The sequence below is a fragment of the Sciurus vulgaris genome (assembly GCF_902686455.1).
Source record: "Sciurus vulgaris genome assembly, chromosome: 4".
Taxonomy (NCBI): domain Eukaryota; kingdom Metazoa; phylum Chordata; class Mammalia; order Rodentia; family Sciuridae; genus Sciurus; species Sciurus vulgaris.
In genome coordinates this window covers 113,118,555-113,134,640 of record NC_136464.1, presented here as the reverse complement: position 1 = coordinate 113,134,640, position 16,086 = coordinate 113,118,555, and the positions used below count along the sequence as shown (strand labels likewise).

The following is a 16,086-nucleotide window of genomic DNA, read 5'->3' as shown; positions in this document are numbered from 1 at the left end:
CTAGTTCAAGTTTTGCCTTTGTAAGTTCAAGTTTTATTATCACTTTTAAAAATAAACAAAAAGCTGCTACAGCTTAACCAATTACTTTCGCTCCACTCAAAGAGCAGGGAATATTTTTCCCCATGCCAACACACATTCATGAAATGGGATACTTATGGGCACAGGTATTAAACACTGGAACAATCCAGTCTTCAGACAAAAAACTCCTTTGGTGTTTTTAGATTCAGCAGTCCACAAAAAACTAAGTTAAAATAAACCACTTATTAAAGGAAATCTTGTGCCAGACAATATGTTCTGAAGTAGTACCACTCAAAACAAGTTCAGGATTCTGAGAATCAAAAGTAAACATCTATGAATGCTTTGCTGATACTTAACAATAGTATCTTAAGAACATTCACTAAGGTGCTGGGAATAAAATCTTGGGGACAAAAAAAACACCTCTACACATCAATGCAAAACTTGTACAATGTAATAATACATCTCTTAATAACTCATCAAGTATTCTGTAAATAGTCAAGAATTACTCTGCCTCTTGTTAACTGAAAGATGGCAATTTAAAGCAGAGGAAGATTACATAATATTTTAGTACTAGGAAAATTTTCCATTTGAAGTATGAGAAACAGCCATGCTGAATACATCTTTTTAAATTTTAGTCAAATTAATAACCTTATCAAAATAATCTTTTGGAGGAAGCTGGGCACAAAAAAGTGTAGTCATTCTGTATCATTTCCTTAAATTATGAGGTGTTTCTAATAGGCTGGGCTCTTTATCTGACTCAGCATGGACCACTTTTATAATTATGCTGTTAGATTAGAATAAATCACAAGCAATCATAGATTAAAGCCTAGCAAAGTCTAGGTTCAAAATGATTAATGAAAGGTTTTGTAGCACCGACTTTTTCCTAAGACACTTGAGGGGCCTGTATCACTTTAAAGTATTATTTTGTAAACAAGACCAAAAATATTCAGTTGATCTGTACTTTGAGCATAAATATTTATAAACTCTATTAAAAAAACAAATATAGCATGACTAGAGTGGCTAATAGTGTAAAATCTAAGTATATTGAAAAATATAAAGATATATAAAAGGCTTCCATAATGCAATCATGCAGAGGTAAACCATTCATTACACAAAAGTGATTCTGTACAGTTATCTACACATAGCTCCATGAGAATCCTATTTAGGGAAATAAAAAAAATGAGAACCTTATCTTTAATCAACATATGAAGATTTAAATACATAACTGACCAACTGGATCTCACAGCAATTTTCAAAAAACACAATGATCTTATGAGAATCAAATCATCTTGACTTTTGATTCTGACTGGCATATTCAATTTTGCTTAGATTTATTTTTAATTTAAAAGCAAAGGGAAAAAACATGACAAAATAAAGTTGAAGGTGGTAGTAGGTGGTCCACATCCTTTAAAGAAACAAAACTAAAGAGCAAGTAGGGTCTCTTCAGAAAATGTTCTTTGAGTTCTAACCTAGCAGCTAAACTACTATTATAGGGGCAGGGAATCCTTTCTTGAAAATAATAAATACCAAACTAATCTGGGAAAAGTTTTTGAATTCTCAGTTACTAGTTTGTAAATGTGAACCAAAAGAAAAGTCTAGTTTGAAAAAAAAAAAAAAAAAAAAAAAAAAAGCCTTGTAAGCTACCAGGTAATAACTCTTATCAGGAAGACTTTCTACAATATGACTTTTCCTTTACCATGCTGTGTGTAACCAACGTGGATCAAAACAGATAATTTACATTATGACTGATGTATTTATTAATGCTCTTTTCATTTTTTTATGAAGACAATCACAATGCATACTGGAGGGAAAAATGTAGAACAGTCAGCTTTGCACACAAAAAGTGTAGATAGAACTTGATAGAACTTAAAAAGAAGGTGAAATCAGTGTAACTTGGACTTTTCTAATAAAGAATTGCCACAAGCATAACTTGAGTGCTCAAATCCCTCCTAGAATCTATGAATAATGAGAAATTAATTTTGTGAAAACTTTATGAAACCCTTTGTAAAAAGGATATTTTGAGTGTACATTTAGGATGAGATTTAATCACAGTCTTAGTAATTCTAAGTCATTGTTTATAAATAATTTGTACATACACTTTTTTAAAAACTATGGAACACTTTACGAATCTGCATGTCATCCTTGGGCATGGGTCATGTTAATCTTCTCTGTATCGTTCTAACTTTAGAATATGTGCTGCCAAAGCAAGCACCATACACTTTTTAAAGTAGCTGAAAACTATATAGTCTTTAGCAATGTTAGACACGAACACTATTTCCCCTTGCTTTTAAGATCATCTTTGATGTTTGATTACAAGTGAAGAAAACAGGAAAAACTGTGTAAATTGGACATTTAATAGATATCTTTCATTATTTATAATTCACAGATCATCATTTATTACTTGAAAAGAAAATTATTCTCCTTGTTGATTTTGAAGAGCTAAGAATTAAAAAAAATATTTTGGTAAGTGGTGCCGGCAATGAAGTATATTCATAAGAAATAGGCAAGCTATTACAGTGTGTAAAAATATCTTATTTGTTCAAAATTATTTTAAGTGACCATCGTAATCTCAGAAATATATCTTAAAACCAAGAAAAAATTAAAACCAAACTATGCTTAACTTTTTTAATTCATTTTCTTCATTATAAATTGTTCATGCTCTAATGAACACAGTATCATGGCTTTATAGATTTCCCAGACACAATTCTCAATTTGGCTGAGGTGAATGTATCTCATATTAGGAAACTAAGAGGCCCTGTTCCTTCTTAAGGAGTTTAAAAAAATAATGGCTATAAAGTAAGGGGAAAAAACCTTTATGGTAAGGTCACACAGAGCACACATTCAGATACTTCTGGACTCAGGTGTACTGTAAAGATAAAACGCTAATTATAGTACATGTAAACATCTATTCAAATTGGTAAAGGGCAACAAAATGATAGGATGATATTATCATTAACAGTCGTCTCCGGACAGGAACAGGTCTTGCTCTTGTAGTCACAAAACTAAATTCAGGCAATGATGATCTCTCTCTGCTGGAAAAAGAGAAGACTATTAAAAAAAACTTTGAAAATAGCAAATAATTCTAAAAATTGAGTCACACCATAAATTGATCTCCAACTTTTCTAAACATTAAAATAATCTTTTTGAGAAAGGAATCAAAATCAAAGTTGCAGACAAATTACTCAAAGGATCAGCTTTGGACTAAAGTGATTTTAACAAAACCTCTCTGCATCATGCTTCTTTGAAACATCAAGTTTCCAAAAATCACAGCACTATAACATGGCTCTGACTGAAATTTTCAGCTAGGAAACTTAGAACCTAATCAGGTTGTATATTTTCATTTTCATAGAGGTATGGATAGACAAAGAAAAATTTTTAAAATACGAACTTTAAGATATTTTAAATAAAGCAAAATAAAAGCAAGAACAGTTTTCTTAAAGTTTTCCAAAGACTTCAAAGTAATTGCAAGGTATAACTAATTTCCTTAAATTCCATTCAATGATCATTTCATTCTTTAAACACTCTGTATGATATAAATTCTATACTAAGCACTAAGGTCAACAATAAAATAAAAAGGAACGCATCAAAATGTGACAGTGCCTTGTATACCAAGAAAGACTAACTTTGGATGATGAGAAAATGAGTGAATAAATGAAACAAAGAAACAGGAAGGGAGAGATTTAGGAAAAAGTAAATATAAAAATGTGATGTCAAATTAAAAATGCTTTCAATTTATTAAGTAATGAGCACAAAATACTAACTGCAAATTATTATCAAATTAGGTGTTTTTCTACTAAGCTAGTATGATCTTTCATTAGAAATTACTGACAATGGCGGTCATATTCACCAAAATTTCTTTCTTCCTAAGACTTTCAGGTATCTATTTTAGAAGACTGTTCCATTTGATAAGTATATAATGTCATAGAGAAAAAAAAAGAACTCTCTTTTCTAAAACTATATATACATACCTTAAAACAACTAGCCAGTTCAAGAAGTTAACATAAATAAGTTTCTGATATATGGGAAAAGAAAATTTTCTTTCTGATTTACAAGTATTTTACCCTGCTGATTTAATTCTACATTAAATTTCCATTTTTAATTTATAGGATTTTAAAAGAAAAGTTTTGAGAGAAAGATCAAAAAAGTGAACTAATTTAATAATCATACAGGACATGTGTTTTAAAAGGCCAACAAACTTTTATAAGAGGGGAAAAAAAACTTATAAATACTTATGTAAATTCTAGAAGAACTTAAACTAATTTTCTGTAACTAGTTAACATTACTTGTAAGGGGAAAAATTTATAGACTGATAAAATTTGTATGATACTCTACTACAGTTATTAATATTTCAACATACCAAATAAGCAACTACTTTCTTTTTTAACCTTTATGCCCAACGGTTAGTGTTCCCTGTAAGGCTGGAAATACAGTGTGCCAAAACCAGTTTTAGTAATAAGATATTTCCTTCCATTAAGTTCAGTTATACTTGCTACAAGTTAATCAGCTAAAACAGTGAAGCCTTTTTACACTACTGGTTGTTACACTGGATCATATGACAATAAAACAAAAGCTATGGAATATTCCCCATTCCTGCAACATGTTTTCATAAATTTGTATGGGTATCAGTTAAATACTTAATTTTTAAAAATGTTACAATTATCCAATTACATTTAAAACAATAACTGGTAGAGACATACTGAAATATGTAAAATGACAACTCAACCATCCCTTGAGGTAATCCTAATCAATCTTTTAACCAGTAATATAAAATTTTCCTGTAAGATAACCTATACTGCCCTTAATCCTTTTCCCACCCCCAACTCAGCCTGCAACAGCTCAAATACAAACAGTAAAGCAAAAAACTTGTTAATAGAATTTAAAATGTTTCTACTTTTAGGTAGCCTATTATAAAAAAAGAAAGTAAACTGAAGTGGAAAGGATTTAAATCCATATTTACATAAGAGACTTGTTGTATTACAGGCAAATATTTTTATTTTTAAACCTTGAGTTTAGACGTAAAAGGAGAAGTTATAATAGGGAAATGGAAGTTGCTAGTGAATAGAGAAGTTAATCTATACTTACTAGGTTGAATGGAATTTGTGCTGGCAAATGTTCACATTTGGGAAGTCTATATGTAAAATTGTACCAAGAGACATTATATGAATTATCGTAACTACATCTAAGTTGTTTCCACTGATAAGATGACAGAAACAACAGCAACAACAGACAGAAAGAAATGGTTTATGTATAGTAAACTGCTTTGGATCAAACACTAAAATAGCACCAAAGAAAGTGCACATTTGAAAGGGATCTTAGAGATCATCTAGTCCAACCCCTTTCATTTTACAGACAAGGAAACAACCCTGGATAAGGTAAGAGACTTGTCTAAGGCCACAGTTAGCTGCAGAGCTGAGACCAAAAACTGTTATCTCTTAACACTTGTCCAGTTCTCTACACTAGGTCACCTTTGGACATAAAAAATTAGTGGGATGGACTAGATTGGTGATTCTCAGCATTTGTAATCACACTCGCTAGTAGAAACTCAAAGGCTATTTTACCTCTGAAACTACAATATTTAATACTCCCAAATATTAATGCCTTACTAATTACTGTGGAAATTTCACTAAGACTATAGGTATAAACCTCCATCAGTATAGTAAACCCTCTGAAGAAAAGTTTAACTGTATGTATTGTTTAGCAAAATGGTCCCAGTGACTAAGAAGACCATCAAGAGAGATTTTTGTAAAATTGATAAGAATTAACAAGGGAGGTAATTGTCACCCTATTATTGGAGATTTAAATATGCATTCATTCACTATATTATCCAGCAATCATCTTGAGTGCCCACAAGTCAGGCTTTATGATAAACAGTAGAGATAAAAAGATGAATAAGACATGGTCCCCTTCCTAGAGGAGCTTGTAATCTAGTGGGGAATACAGACATATAAACCAGATAAATTGTATTACAACATAAGTATTGTAACAAAGATATGAACAAAGTGCTGCATTAAAATGGAGGGTAAAAGTATGAACTTCCTAATGACAAAGAAATCTAATAATTTTGTGCAGTATCTCTCTGAGGCAAGAACTACCACATTTACTGTGAACACAATCTCATGACTAATAATAATTAGGAAGAAGGTAGCAATGTAGTTAAAAAAAAAAAAAAAAAAGTTTGGCTGGGCACTCGTGATGGTGGGTTGGAGGGGATGGGCACGCCTGTAATCCCAGTTATCTTAAGGTTGAAGCAGAAGGATCCTAAGTTTGAGGCCAGTCCCGGCAACCTAGTGAAGCCTTTAGCAACTGAAGAGACCCAGTCTCAAAAGAAAAAAAAAAAAAAATTATATATATATATATATGTATGTGTATATTTGGCTGGGGATGTAGCTCAGTGGTGAAGCACTCCTGGGTTCATCCCCAGTACCAAAAAAGCAAAAAGCTGGCACTGTAATCAGAACACCTGTATTCAAATCTAGTCCTTCCACTCACAAGCTATGACTTTGTGTAAATCACTCCATTTCTATTAGTGTAAGTTTCCTTATCTGTAAAATGGGAATTAATAACTACTTAAAAGGGATATCTAGTGTTTTAAATAAGAACATACGAAAGTACAACATGTAGAGAATGAATATTTAGAAATATACCATAAAAATCCATAACAATACTAAGTAATATTTATAATTAAAACCATATTAATGTCTATAAAAGTGTGATTTCTGAACCTAATGAATGTTGGTAATATTCAATCCTCATACTTTGGAACCAAACTGAAACATACTTTTCTTGTGATTCATTTAAAGCAACATAGCTTAAAACAGATAAATTTTAGGACTAGAAATTTTAGGCTAAGTAAATTGGTTAGCTGTTTATGGACTGAAATAACAAAGCAGGTAATTTCAGGTACATCATAAAGGAATTTTACAGTAATTTTTGAAATACTGGGTTAAAATTTACTAATCAAATTATAAAGCCAAAAATCAGCATGGAGATTTAACTGGCCTTCGAAAGATTTACTTTCTTTATAATACCTGTTTGGTGTAAAGAGAAGAAACGTGAGCCTCTGCCAATTTGGCATCTTTCACGACTACTAAAAAGAAAAGAAAAGAAACTTACCTAATGAATCAGAATAGCACATAGTCAACATACAAAAGACTACATAAAAGTATATCATAGACCTAAGTAAAGTTTTTGGTAAAGTATTTTTGACAACTGAAATCTGAGTGTGTAATTTAAATTATAAACAACTGCAAGTCAAAACATTCCTACAAAATTGTATTACCATCAAGAAAATACTACTTCAACCCCAAGTGTAGGGGGAGGTTAAAAAACAAAAACCCCAAAAAAACAGCATCCACAAATAAATTCACTGGCAGCATACTACGGTAGTGGTGGAATTTAGGTTTTGATTGTAAGGTCTCCAATATGGAAGAAAGTGATTTTTTTTTAAAATGTGATTTTTAATATTATCACTATAATCTCAAGAGAGGCAGAAACGCTTGCAATTGAAATGATGGATTTAAAAAATAAATATAATAATCTCCCACCCCCTCATTCTACAAAGAATATATTTATTTCCTGAAAACTGCTATATCAACTTTCAATAATCATGTTTACTTGCCAGAGAAATCCACTTAAAAATCACAATATTTTTGCAAATTTCAAAGGTTTTTATACAAGTATAGGAAATGCACACTTAAGAGTATCAGACTGGAACACTTACCAAACAGTGTTTTCCTAAAGTAGTATCTATAGTACATTTCTTTATTCATACATCTTCAAATGGTCAAGTTTTCTTTCATACATCCAAAATGTAAAATGATGCTTTCTTATTCACCAAATGTTAGCTCTACTTGAAGTCTGGCACCAAACTAATCAGCCTGCTTTTAAATTTTAAGACATCTGTTGAAAATTCATAGTATCAAACCAAACTGAAGTGGTATAAATTTTAAACATTGGATTGTACATTATTGTAAAGGTATCATTAATCATTATTATTGAGTGATTATAGCTCCTTTTGTGATAATTGGGGGGAAGGGTAGATCACCATCTGGAATGGTCTATTTTAATTTTTTCTTTTTTTTTTTTTCCTTTGTTCTTTTTCTTTTTCTTTTTTTTTTTTTAAATCAAGGAACATTGTCTTGGACTTTTTTTTTTTTGTCACTTTTTTTTTCTTTTCTTTTCTTTTTAAGAGACCATTCCACTTTATTTTTAACATCCAGATGCATAAGGACTCATATGTAAAGCAGTCATACACCATTATCATTAAAACCCATGTGGTAAAATACATACACAAGTCCAACAAAAGGCTAATACATAGTAAAGCCTAAGCATACTACTATGTAATATTATGAATACATAACTTGGAGACTTTAGTTAGAGTACTATGTTATCTATTCATTTTGAAAACATTCATTAAGATTTTAAATGCAAATTCATTCCTTATTTGGAGTAAAACAAAATCTTCTAAATTATAACAAGTATTGGGTCATAAGTTTTCAGACCTATTCATTAAATTACAAAGAACCCAAAGAATTCTGTAATGTTCAGTAGAAGTATGTAATAAAAACATTGCATATGTTCTAGTGTGATGTCTTTAGCATTGTTTACTGAAATAAAATGCAAACATCAATCTTTCAAAATACAGGATCAGAAGGTAGTTTTCTTCTCTTTTGTCTATTTGTGAAATCCATCTTCATCACATTTTACCAAAAAATTGTTTTTACAAATATGTAAAAGTACATTAGATAATACTAATGAAACACAGGTAGAGTTCTAGCATATGCCGATCAATGATCAGTCAAATCATCTTCTCCAAGAACGAGATTCATTGTCCTCCTCTTCTTCATCATCATCTTGAAGTAATGAGTCATCCACCAAAGACTCTTCCTGAAACTTTAGGTTAAAATGTATTTAGGAATTTACCCAAAAAAAAAAAAAAAAAAAAAAAAGAAAAGAAAAGAAAAAAAAGGTGACACTTTTAAATACTGATCTCTCTCAGAGTCGAATACAATAGGTATTTTTATAGCTAGAACATTAAAGAAACAAAGAAGAGCAACCTTTATCCACTCAATTATTTCTCTATCATGTCTCTTCTGTTGCTTGCAAGAAACAAGCACCAAATCAATACCAAATTAAGACTCTGTATATGCCATTTCTCCTATCTGTAACAAATTATGCCATCTTCTGTACCTTCAAAATATTACATAATATTTCTTTTAAAAAAAGAAAACATTAGTTTTTTCTGACTCTAACTCTGAACACTAAATCGACTAACAGTTTGTAAAAATTCTACCGAATTATCTATTTCTGCTATATGTAACAAACATTTTATAGCATTCTTTTCTTTTTCCATTCCCTTCACAAAAGTTTCTCAGACTGCTTTTCCAAACTTTTCAAAATACCTAATACCAGGAGCTCTCCTGCTTTTCTCCCCATTCAATTCAAACTCATGGAAGGACAAAGGTATAATCTAAAACATAAAATGACAAATCATGTATATGAGTTTCAAAATATACATTTTATTCTTTCATTTGACTATGGATATGTATAACAGCCTTGAAATGCTCTTCCAACAAAATGAAGTGCCATTATAAAAATCTAACAAAGGTTAAAAAAAAAAAAAATCATTTAGTCTCTTCGCCTTACCTTTATTTCTTAATCTCTTACTTTTCCCTACAGTTTCCATTAAGACTAAGCAAAACAGAGTTGCTTACTTGTAAGTTTTTCGTTTCAAAGTGTTTTCTCACTTCACTTCAAAGGTAAGATGTTCATACCTTTCAGTCATCAGACTAATCACTATTACCCAAGAAAAATACACCCTTCCACACCTATTCTGAAGTTCATGGTTCTGCCTAAAATATGTTTCTCAACTATATTCCAGCCCTAGGACCTGGTAATGGAAAACTATGTTATCACTTTAGGCCCAGTTCCACTGCCAATACCTTTCTTGAAGATTCTTTTGGACAGAAACAATCTCTTCTCCCTCAGGGTTTTCACAGCACGTTGTTCAAATCTTTATTCAGCACATCAGACTGCCTATTATTATAATTAGTTTCTTATGTATCTGCCACCACCCACCTTTCCAGATTATAAGCTCGTTGATGATAGGGACCGTGTCTTATTCATTCTTGTGCCTATCACAGAATCTAGCATATAGCAGGCATTCACTAATGTACTAAAACAATATGAATTACAAGAAAGCTGGAACATTAATACAGTAATTGAATAGAATAGATATCCTAAAACTTGAAATATTACAAGATTTCCTGTGGATAAAAAACCCAATGAATAATTATTATCTTCTCAGAGTAAATGAAAACTGAGTATGTGTGTGTGTATACATACATAAGTAAATATATATGTGGTACACACATACATACATATTTAAAATATGACTTTCATATATTCTCTCTTACGATTAGCAATCGATAATTCTTGTCATTAATCCAGAAAATTTAAGGTTGTCTGCATTTATCTGATATCCCCTGTCTGGAATATGGCTCAAGAACAAAAGCTTTAGGTTGAGATCACAGCCATTTAAAAAATAAAAAAACAAAAACAAAAACAAAAATCAAATTTTATATGTAAACTATGAACAGTAAAGGGCATAAACAAGTGGGAAAAAAAAAACATACTTCCTCTTCATCAGGTTCAACATCTTCTGTTTCCACAGCTGAAATATTAGTTATTGGTTTATTCCATGCCAGTTTTAGATCCTGCCCTTTGAAACGAGCTCCATGAACTGCAGCCTGAAACAATTAAGAACATTGGAGTATACAGCATTAACAATTTCTGAAGAAAGTAAATTTTATAGTGCCTAATTTTTAAATTAAAATAGCCAAATTCAACTGCAGACAACTACTTATTCATTTGATTTTTGGTACTTCTCATTTTACTATTTATGCTTATATTTATTCTTATAATTTACAATTTACTTTTTATGGTTATTTACTTCTAAAATCGGACTTGTGATTCAAAAAACTTTAAAAAAGAAAACAATAATAATTTTTCATTACTGAGTAGAGTTATTTTACTACTGGCCAATACTTGACGAGAAGAAATATATTAATAATACTACAGTTACAACATAAAATAACAATCCCAAGGTACTTCTATTTCAAAATCTTGGCTGTAGTTTCTGAATCAATGTCTATATTAGAATCAATAGGCTAAATAAACTTTATTGCATTTTAATTGTTAATTCAAAAATGACATATACAGTAACTACTAACTAGAAACGTTTAACATATAAGAAAAGGTTGCATATAAAGTGTATTATTATCAAATTATATTAAATGATCACAACTACCATAAAATGTTTGATATGTAACTAACACAAATGTAAACTTCTTAATAAATGAAGGAAAAACTCTGAATTGTTCTATTGAGAGTACAGTATCTCCTACAAAGCTTTTAGTACTGACTATTATAAACCTTGAACTAAGGTAGTAATCAAGTCTAAGTGCTTGCTACATTAAGTAGCTTGTTTGGAAACAGGACATTCAAAGTAAAGTAACATGAACGAACATAAATCAGTGTTAACAACATACTGAAATAACTCATAGTCACAAAAGATTTATAGTACAATCTCAAAAGTACAGCATTATGTGAAATGTAGAAACAATGACATGCTCTGTGACATCTGAACATGAGTTGTGTAATATTAAAGTTCCCAGGTATAAACTTTAAATCTGCACATATAATTTATGATAAATCTAAAAGATTTTGTGCCTATTAAAATGCGGCTGCAAGCTTTTTAGTTCATGGCCTCATCGCAATGTCACAAAACTAGAATTTTTTAAAAAAATTATATGTATTTAAGTACAGAAATAACCTGTAATTTTTTAAAGCCATAAACATTACATAAAAATGTTACGGTAAGGAATTCCAATTATCTCGTGCAAAATGCCTACTCATAAAACTCTTCTTTTCACTCAACTAAAAAAATAAATCTATAGGGCAAAAAATATTACACGTTCTACAAGTTCTTAACATTTTTAATTGTATACATCTCTATATTCAGCACACACTTCAAATTTGTAAGTCTACAACTTCCTAGAATTTTAATTTTTAAACTTTGTAGGATGATTTTTAAAACTAGGCATATATTTAATTAATTAATTAATTTTGAAGTAACAGATTTTGCTTTTTAAAGATGCAACTGTATTCAAGAAAACTACAAATTTTTTGTCATCAGAAACTTTATAGTCCATAATTACTTTCATTCTAAGTAAAAACCATGTTTGTCTAATTAACAAAAAGTTCAAGAAAACAATACTCCAGGTAATTTTCAGCATTAAGTTTTTAAAGAATTCATTCTGCAACTAATTTTCTTTTTATAAAAAATTCAAATTTCGGGCTACAATAAAAAAATCATAATCCATGATTATCTTTCTAGGAAGACTTTGGAATAAAGTCTTACAAATATTTTTCTACACACACACTAAAAGACTTTGTGTATACAAATATGTATGATATGGGAAGATATTACTGGTCTACAACATCCTACTTACATTAGTAACCCATTGTTTTTACAGATAACTTTTGATATTCCTACCATCTAACATTTTTCTTGAAAGACTATCCTATATTTAGCATAATTAAACAATTTCCATACACATGAACGACCTTGTGTATTTGTATATCTCATGTGACTTTTAATAGGATAAAATGTTTCTTGACTTTATCCAAGATCTGGCCTTTTTCTAATGGAAAAGCATTTTGTCTTATTTATGGCAACATATTCGCCAACTAGCTTTTTATTTATAATGCATGTTTTTATTGCAGAGAAAGGGGTATTTACTATTCTTTTACCATGAAGATTGTTTTCAGAAATTGCAGTCTTTTACTAGTAGAAAACTCCTTTATCCAATTTGAATTTATTTAGATATAAAAGACATATTACCTTATTTTTCCCACACAGCTAATCAGTTATCCCAATACTATTTACTGAGTAATCAGTTTTGTTTTGCGATTTTAAACATCTTTATGATCCTCTAAAATCCTTATATATAGATCTATTTCTGAATGTTGCTTTGGTTTATTATTTGTCTATTCTATATCATTACCATGTTAGATTTTATTTCATAAAAATGTAATACCATTCTTCATCCTTTTCATGATACTCTTGGTTATTTTGATGTTATGTGCTCTTCCAACATTTGGAAACTTTTGGCCAACTCCAGTGTTATACTATCTTAATAAGTGTTGTCATACCAATGTACTAGTCAGTGGTTCTAGAGTTCTGCAAGTATTTCATTAAAATGTACTTTAAAAAATATCATAATCATTAGTAAAATGGTAATGAATATCATGTTTACAAGTGCTTTAAAAGATGCTTAAGTAGACCAAGATTTTACGGTTATAAAGGTGTAGGTGAGGCTAAGTGCAAAACTTCACAAACTAAAAGTAGGGTAAATAATTTCTGATTAAGATAAAATTATGTTTCCTCATACCAATGTAAATACAGTCAATCTAGTACAGAAAACATTTCTTTGAAATAAACTACCAAAATACCAAGCTAAAGCCAGAAAAGATTTTTTAAAAATCTAAAGCAATTATTTTCAGACCTTTTAAGAAGACATGCTATAAAAATCTCTAGGTCTTAAGTTTCACAGATGAATTCTAATAAACTTTTAAGAAACTTTACCTAAATCTCAGAGAACAAAAAAAGATGGAAACTTTTCCAGTTACTTTTGATAAAGACCAGTAATGCAGATGCCTGACAAAAATAATGTTTCTTCCCCAAATCTGCAAACCAATATTACTTTTAAAACTTGATTTATAAAGGAAAGAGGAAAAGCCAGGCATGGTGGTGCAAGCCTATAATCCCAGCATCTCTGGAGGCTGAGGCAGGAAGATCAAGAGTTCAAAACCAATCTCAGCAAAAGCAAGGTGCTAAAGCAATAGAGTGAGACCCTGTCTCATAGCCTCGAAAAAAATAAGATACTTGAGAATCAATATAACGAAAGAGGGGAAAGACCTCTACAATGAGAACTACAGAACACTAAGGAAAGAAATTAAAGAAAACCTTAGAAGATGGAAAGATCTCCCATGTTCTTGAATAGTCAGAATTAATATTGTCAAAATGGCCATACTACCAAAAGTGCTATACAGATTCGATGCAATTCCAATCAAAATAGCAATAATGTACCTTACAGAAATAGAGCAAGCAGGGTTGGGAGATAGCTCAGCTGGTACAGTGCTTGCCTTGCAAGCACAAGGCCCTGAGTTTGATCCCCAGTATCTCAAAAAAAAAAAAAAAAAAAAAAAAAACATGAAATTCATCTGGAAGAATAAGAAACCCAGAATAGCTAAAGCAATTCTTAGCAAGAAGCGTGAAGCAGGGCGCATCACAATACCAGAACTTCAACTATACTACAAAGCAATAGTAACAAAAACGGCATAGTATTGGCACCAAAATAGACTGGTAGATCAATGGTACGGAATAGAAGACACAGAGACAAACCCAAATAAATACAGTTTTCTCATATTAGACAAAGGTGCCAAAAACATGCATGGAGAAAAGACAGCCTGTTGAACAAATGGTGCTGGGAAAACTGGAAATCCATATGCAACAGAATGAAACTAAACCCCTATCTCTTACCCTGACAAAACTCAACTCAAAATGGATCAAGGACCTTGGAATCAGACCAAGACCTGCACCTTATAGAAGACAAAGTAGGTCCAAATCTTCATCATGTCAGCTTAGGATCAGATTCCCTTAATATGACTCCCAAGCACAAGAAATAAAAGCAAGCATCAATAACTGGGATAGATTCAAACTAAAAAGCTTTCTCTCAGCAAAGGAAACTATCAGCAATGTGAAGAGAGAGCCTACAGAGTGGGAGAAAATCTTTGCCACCCACACTTCAGATAGAGCACTAATCTCCAGAATATATAAAGAGCTCAAAAAACTGTACACCAAGAATACAAATAACCCAATCAACAAATGGGCTAAGGAAATGAACAGACACTTCACAGAAGATCATCTACAAGCGATCAACGTATACGAAAAAGTGTTCAACATCTCCAGTAATAAGAGAAATGCAAATCAAAAGCACCCTAAGATTCCATCTCACCCCAATTAGAATGGCGATTATCAAGAATACAAGCAACAAAAGGTGTTGGCGAGGATGTGGGGAGAAAGGTACACTCATACATTGCTGGTGGGGTTGCAAATTAGTGCAGCCACTCTGGCAAGTGTGGAGTTTCCTTAGAAAACTTGGAATGGAACCACCATTTGACCCAGCTATTCCACTCCTAGGCCTATACCCAAAGGACTTAAAAATCAGCATACTACAGTGGTGTAGCCACATCAATGTTCACAGCTGCTCAATTCACAATAGCCAGTTTATGGAACTAACTTGGATGCCCTTCCATTGATGAATGGATAAAGACACTGTGATACATATACACACACACACACACACACACACACAATGGAATATTACTCAGCCATAAAGAATAAAATTATGGCACTTGCAGGCAAATGGATGAAGTTGGAGAATATCATGCTAAGTGAGATAAGCCAATCCCAAAAAACCAAAGGCCAAATAAATGATCTCGCTGTTAAGCGGATGATGATACATAATGGGGGGTGGGATGGAGGCAAGAATGGAGAAAGGAGGAACTTTATAGAGGGAAAAGAGGGGTGGGAGGGGTGGGGGGAAGGCAAAATAACAGAATGAATCAAACATCATTACCCTATATAAATGTATGATTATACAAATGGTATGCCTCTTACTTCCTGTACATCCAGAGAAAGCCCCATTTGTTTACAATTTTTTAAAAAAAGAATCTTAAAAGAAAAAATACAAAATAGGACTGAGGATGTGGCTCAGTGGGCAAGTGCCCCTGAGTACAACCCCCGGTACCCAGAAAAAAGGGTAGGAATGATGTGGAAGCAGCATGATAAAAATCCATTTCTGACCAAAACTTCTACAGCTTTTAATAAAACAGGCATAGTTTATATTCTATCTTAAGACAAAAATCCAACATCACACATAATACTAAAAACAACAGAGGCATTTTCATTCATTTCATGACAAAATATTACTGCTACTATGC

General features: G+C 31.4%; 1 protein-coding gene across 7 annotated transcripts in view; it reads right to left on the bottom strand.

The window, feature by feature from the left end:
• Positions 1–214: 214 nt before the first annotated feature.
• Positions 215–16,086, bottom strand: part of RBM26 (RNA binding motif protein 26) — an 81,035-nt gene continuing 65,163 nt past the window's right edge. For 6 of the 7 annotated variants that reach the window (XM_079138180.1, XM_079138185.1, XM_079138182.1 and 3 more), the window contains 2 exons: positions 10,653–10,766; positions 8,077–8,910 (listed from right to left, as the gene is read on the bottom strand). In XM_079138180.1, the coding sequence (XP_078994306.1) occupies positions 8,821–8,910; positions 10,653–10,766 (204 nt within the window). In that variant the 3' untranslated portion in view covers positions 8,077–8,820. Of the gene's footprint in view, positions 3,051–8,076; positions 8,911–10,652; positions 10,767–16,086 lie in introns of those variants that run through there. The other variant, XM_079138184.1, reaches the window with a different exon arrangement.